Source organism: Aquarana catesbeiana, linkage group LG02 (genome assembly GCF_042186555.1).
Source record: "Aquarana catesbeiana isolate 2022-GZ linkage group LG02, ASM4218655v1, whole genome shotgun sequence".
Taxonomy (NCBI): Eukaryota; Metazoa; Chordata; class Amphibia; order Anura; family Ranidae; genus Aquarana; species Aquarana catesbeiana.
In genome coordinates this window covers 757,624,396-757,630,395 of record NC_133325.1, presented here as the reverse complement: position 1 = coordinate 757,630,395, position 6,000 = coordinate 757,624,396, and the positions used below count along the sequence as shown (strand labels likewise).

The 6,000-nt window shown below is 39.4% G+C and overlaps 1 protein-coding gene across 2 annotated transcripts in view; it reads right to left on the bottom strand.

The window, feature by feature from the left end:
* Positions 1-1,025: 1,025 nt before the first annotated feature.
* The window catches only part of DOP1B (DOP1 leucine zipper like protein B), a 187,853-nt gene continuing 182,878 nt past the window's right edge, over positions 1,026-6,000 (bottom strand). For both annotated transcript variants that reach the window (XM_073617190.1, XM_073617191.1), the window contains exons 35-37: positions 5,177-5,335; positions 3,904-4,033; positions 1,026-2,697 (exon numbers count right to left, since the gene is read on the bottom strand). In XM_073617190.1, the coding sequence (XP_073473291.1) occupies positions 2,443-2,697; positions 3,904-4,033; positions 5,177-5,335 (544 nt within the window). In that variant the 3' untranslated portion in view covers positions 1,026-2,442. The remainder of the gene's footprint in view (positions 2,698-3,903; positions 4,034-5,176; positions 5,336-6,000) is intronic.

The following is a 6,000-nucleotide window of genomic DNA, read 5'->3' as shown; positions in this document are numbered from 1 at the left end:
TGCACCTGGCTGTGAGAAATACGGTGTGCCTGGCTGCTGGGCTGAAACTAGGAAAGATCCCGGAAAATTACCAGTGGTTCTTATGGGGGTAGTGCTACACAGTATAAATGCAGGTAATGATTTCTCAATGGCATCATTCACACTGGGCAATTAGCTGCATTTAGGAATGTTCAATATACCTGCGCTTAGAGAAAAATAGAATTCTGTGCAGCCATAATCTGATTAGAAACTGTAACTGTCTATACTGATGTAAACTCTGCTAAACTTGCTTTAAAGCAGGAACTTCTAAATGCAGGAAAAAGTGATCTGGGAAGCATTGAAGTATTTTACACTTCCCAAAGAACTTCTACTTTTATAAAAGCTAAACACAGGAGTGCAAGCATGAATGGGGCCTTGGAGAACTTCATACAGTTAGGCCTCATTCACACATGCACTCCTGCACTTAGTTTTTCTAAAGCCCCATACACACGGGCCAAATGTCGGGCGGCATTGGCAGGTTCAATAGAAACTGGCCCACATTCAGTCCATGGGTACTATAGCTGGTCCAGCCGGCTTCTGTTGAAGGGGCATGACCGAAAAAGAAGTGTAGAATTGGTGGGGTTTGACCAGCTTGGTTTCAAGAAACTTAAGTGGACTGCACATAACTCCTTGAGATAAATTGGAAGGCCAAATGTGGACCAGCTATTCTCATCCAACATCAGTACCTGACCTCACAAATGCTCTTGGCTCAGTAGGCACTAATGCCTATACAAGCACACCCAAAAAAGCTTTCCCAGGAAAGTGGAGGCTGTTGTAGTGGCAGTGTGCATGGTAGGGTGGAAAGCAACTACATATTCATGCATTTGGTTTTGGAACGGGGTGTCCAGTTACTCAGTTTAGGTGTGATAGGGGTCTACAAGTTTTTCTCAATATGGCTAAAGGTGACAAGACATAAGAACTCATTGATCTCATTAGTACTAAATACAATATGTGTTGGTATAATAAATACAATATTATTTGTATACAGATAGAACATGCTCAAAAACTTCTTTGGGACAATTTTATTAGCTATTTTTTCACCAACATTAAATTGGTGACATAATATTTACTACAAATGCTTGAAACATTAGTGCAAATTAGGAAGAATAACTTAGACTATTACAGTTCTATAATAGGAATGTTGGAAATTTTACAGAAACGGATGAGGATTCCAGACCAGCACTGTCCAGTTATAGTAGCCATAGGAGAAGATGATCAGCCTGTCCTTGAAATAATAGTTGAGTACTGCTGCTGTTATCTGTCTTAACATATTGCGAAAATAGATGATCAAACCGAATTGAGGAAAACTAAATCCATGTGAGAGTTTTCAGATGAATTGCTCTTTTTTAATATATGTGTGCTAATTTGTATGGTCCATATTCATCCATGTTGATTCATGAACCCTGTTTGCCAGAATTTATGAATTGTGTGGAGCAGGTAAGAGAACTGGCAAACTCACCTTGAATGTATCAGATTTACCCAGCTTGCACAATTTTTTCTCATCTTTAGCTACAGCATTGTATACTGTGATTTAGACCTGGTTCACTCTAGTTTGATTTCAGATGTTGCTTGAGTTGCACAGAATCGTATGACAATGGAAATCACATTGTTTTCAATGGCGTCCCTTCACATCAATGCGGCTCTGAATGGAGCGGCTAAAGAAAAGGTTTCTATACTACTTCAATGCGATTTATGTGCAATTTTGGCCCCATAGAATATACAAACCTTATCAAAGTTGTATCCAAGTAGCTCTACATAATCGAACTGAAAGTTGGATCAAAACCATAATTACGGCAGTGTGAACCTAGCTTTAGGAGTAAATGAATGGTTCCCTTAATTTCCTATGGCAAAGACTGGTCAAAAAGTCTAGCAATCGTGCTAAAATAATCTCTTCCCACGACCCTGTACTTGGAATATCTTCAGCCTATATGAGTACCTGGCCTAATACAGTGCTTTTTTTTCCCTCCAGCTATTATCCTATTGGTTTATAGCCCATATATGTATATATAGATACAATGGTTTGTATGTGTAAAAACAAAGGCAATGGTCTATACTGCTCACAGCAACCAATCAAACTCTTGATGTCATTTTTCATGTGTAGATTAAAAAATGAAAGCAAGAATCCCATTGGTTGCTTTGGACCACACCTCTCTGCTTCTGTACCTTCATATTATGTATCACACACATAAGTGCCTCCTATATCTTGTGGATTTTCACAGAAGTACTTAATCTAAAATGTCCCTTCGCAGCTTCTTTCACATTAAAATTCAATATATTTACATTTATACTTTTATCTAACAAGCAAATATTGTTTCTTCATTGTGTTGGAAAGCTTTTAAGTCACATTATCTCCATTAAGGAAACCTTGATTTCAGTACAGGTCATAGTTATAGGCTACCACATAGTTCAATGGATTCCATCTGATTAATTTCCCATGCTCTCTAAGATGTCATATTCCACATTTTCCTCAAGTTCCTTCATCACCCTTGTAGTGTCTTCCACTGGGTATTCCACAGAGCCATAGAGACTTTGTGCTGTTCCAGAACTTCTTCCCTTTGCCTTAAACACATAACTTAGTGTCCTGAAAAATGGCATGAGCTGGGTGATCTTCGATATAGAATGAAGACTGAGGAGAGGGAACTCATTTCTCCTAAAACTGGAGTCTTCAACGACATGTTCCTGAGATAAAGGAGACAGCATAAGTATAATTATTACCATACAAGCAATCTGACCCACTTTGAAATCCTAAAAAGAAAAAAGTTGACACTCAATGTACACCTGTGTATGACTAATATTTTATATATCCACCTGAAGACCAGGCCTTTTCTAGCACTTATTGTTTACATGTAACAGTCAGTATTTTTTGCTGGGAAATGTCTTAAATCGCCCAAACATTATATATTTTTTAAGCAGAGGCCCTAGAGAATAAATTGGTGGGTTTTGCGATTTTTTTAATGTCACACAGTATTTGCACAGTGGCTTTTCAAACACAATTTTTTAGGGGAAAAATACACTTTTTTTAAATTGAATGCAGAAAAAAATAACACATAACCCAATTTTTTGGTAAATTATAAAAGATGATGTTACGCCACGTAAATAGATATCATACATGTCATGCTTTAAAACTGTGCACGCCCGTGCGATGACGACAAACGTCGTACATTTTACTACCCATCTGGGACTGTTTAACAGCCTTTACAGGTTACCACTTTAGATTTACATGTAAGGTCTGGTGCTAGAATTACTGCCCATGATCTGACCCAACATCCCTCCTCCGCCCTTAAAAGCATTTGAACACACCAAGATCGGTGTGTTCAAATGCTTTTGATTTTTGAAAATGGCGCCATTTACATCCAGGTAAACGGGAAGTGATGTCAGATCATCGCTTCCAGGTAACCAGAGCCGAACAAAGCCGATCCAGTCGGGACCCAAGATCCTGGTAAAGCCGTGTCTCCTCCCGCTGCTTGTAAAACCAATCCAGTGGCTAGTTAGCCATTAGGATTGCTTTTACAAGCGAGCCGACTGTCAGCTCTAAAACATGGTAACGGTAGCAGCCACAGGCATCATCCCGGTATAACCACTTCCAAGTCCAACGGCGATATGAACAACCAACTCACTCACCCATGCACCCCCCTCTACAATTGCTAACGATTTTGAAAAAAGAGAAAATTTCTTCAAAGAAATCAATGACCTGCATTAGAACAAGTATACTGGCAGATTAATTGTAAAGAAAAAAAAAAATCACACAGTAATTTTTAAAGGAAATATAGAAGCTGCCTTTGCAGAGCTCTTCCATTAAAAAATGGCGGGTCTGATAAATGTCCCCAATGGTGTTTTCTCTTTAAGTTAAGAAAGATGAATGAAAGCTCCCAGGTAAATACTCACCCCAAACCTGAACTTCATAAGTTCCAATATCCGAACGACATGAGGTTTGCATTCTTGGTGGTTCTCTACCACTTCTGTGGGGATAACACAGGCCTCTGTGTCAACCTCAGGGACAAACGCCCATCTGTACCTGCACAGTAATGAGAACAAAGCCAAATTACCAGATCATCAATGATTAAAAGATACAGTTAATAATCCTTGTAAATGGGCTTTTATCATTAGGGGCTCCATCAGGAGGGGCAGACTGACCTTCAACCGGAAGGTGCCTGCAAACTTCCAGGGCCAACTCCATTGGCTAGAGCAAGAAGCTCAACGCCAATGATCTTATTACCTTTGACATACTTTTCACTGACCACCAATGTTAGGGGCATTCTTCCTCCCACTGAACAGAATGTAATAGGGAAACTATCTCACTGACCATAATTTAAGGGCGTCTTCCACGCATTGTCCACCAATGTAGGAAAGACGCATCTTCCACTAACCATAAATGTAAGGGGACAATTCACTGATCACCAGTGCAAGAAAGAAATTTCTCAACTGACCACCAATAAGCGAGTCAGTCTTTCTAACTTATGTTATTCTTTTATTTATTATTATATCCATAGCTCCCAACTGTCCCTGATTTCGAGGGACTGTCCCTGATTTGGAGCAATGTCCCTCTTTCCTCATTTGTCCCTCATTTTGGTCTGATCTATATAGTATATAAAATGCACTTTTTATCTTTCAAAAAGTGTTTCCCAGCGCTAAACCTTTCATCCAAATTCTAAATTGCTACATTTGTAAATTTTAAAAGCAAATATAAAGGAATAATAGTGCTAAAAAAAAGCCCTCGTGGATTTAAACTTTTTTTTTTTAGGTTAATTCTCCTTTAAAAGGGGGTGTGTCCTATGCCTACATACATTTGCTAGTGGGTGTCCCTCATTCCCATCTCAAAATGTTGGGAGGTATGTTACATCCAACTTGCTGGTCTTGCAAATGTACAGTGAGCTGCAGATAAACATTTTAGTATGAGGTGGATTGACTGACACCTGAAAATTATTTCAACAGTTCCCCTGGGGTAGAAAGATTTAGAAGGGCTTCTCTAATGTCTATAATCATGCTCATGTACAGACTTGTTCCAAATTGACCTGGCAGTGGTTAAAACCCAGTTATGTTTCGGGGGTTGTGGAAAGAAACTTGAAAATTGCAGGAAATCCAAACACAGGGAGAACATACAACAGTTATGCAGATAGTGCCCTTAGGGAAAGTCCAACACAGTCCAAAAGGGACTTACATCTGAAACAGTGGCATCCTATCCGGGGGAAAGGAAAGTGCGGTGTCGAGGAACTTGCACGCAGATAAATACATGTCCAAGCTGTTCTGCTGGATCTCCACATACACAGGCCCGTTGCTCTCTGCCATGGCAGCTTTCTGTTTGTTTGTCTTGCTATTCCTATTAGGAAAAAAAGTTAAGTGAAGCAATAACAGGACACAAGATGCAATGCATGTGCTTACCAGGGAAAGTGGGACCTTCCGTGGTTCTAATAGTCTGATAGAATGATCAAACTGTCTTGTGTGTGGGCCCCATGAAGGTTTAATGCATGAAAGTGTGATGCAGGAAAAAAAAAAGTTTGCCCATAGCAACTATAGAGCTTCTGTTATTTTTGCAGTTCAGGTTTGAAAATGAGACAAGGATTCTGATTGGTTGCTACAATTAATTAATTATTTCAGTAATTTCAGAAAGACATTGGCATATTGAATACCCATTTGTTACTGGTATTTTCTTGGGACTCTGGCCAAATTTTAGCATGAATACTCCCTAGCTCTGTCCACTTACCAGATATATTATTCTTACTATGCTATATTTTAGCAGACATACTGCAAATACCTTAAAATTGAACCCCAGGCAGAGAGGGGAAAGGTTGGAACAAAAACAGGGAGATCATACAAACTCCATCGAGACAATGTCCCTGGTCAAACTGAGCTGCCAAATTGCAGCGCTAATCGGTGAGCCTTCATTCTGTTTAGTGGTCACCTCTTCTTGTTGTGTCTCCCTTTTCTTTTAATAAAGCGGAGTTCCGCCTGCAAAAAAAAAAATTTAAAGTCCGCAGCAACAAA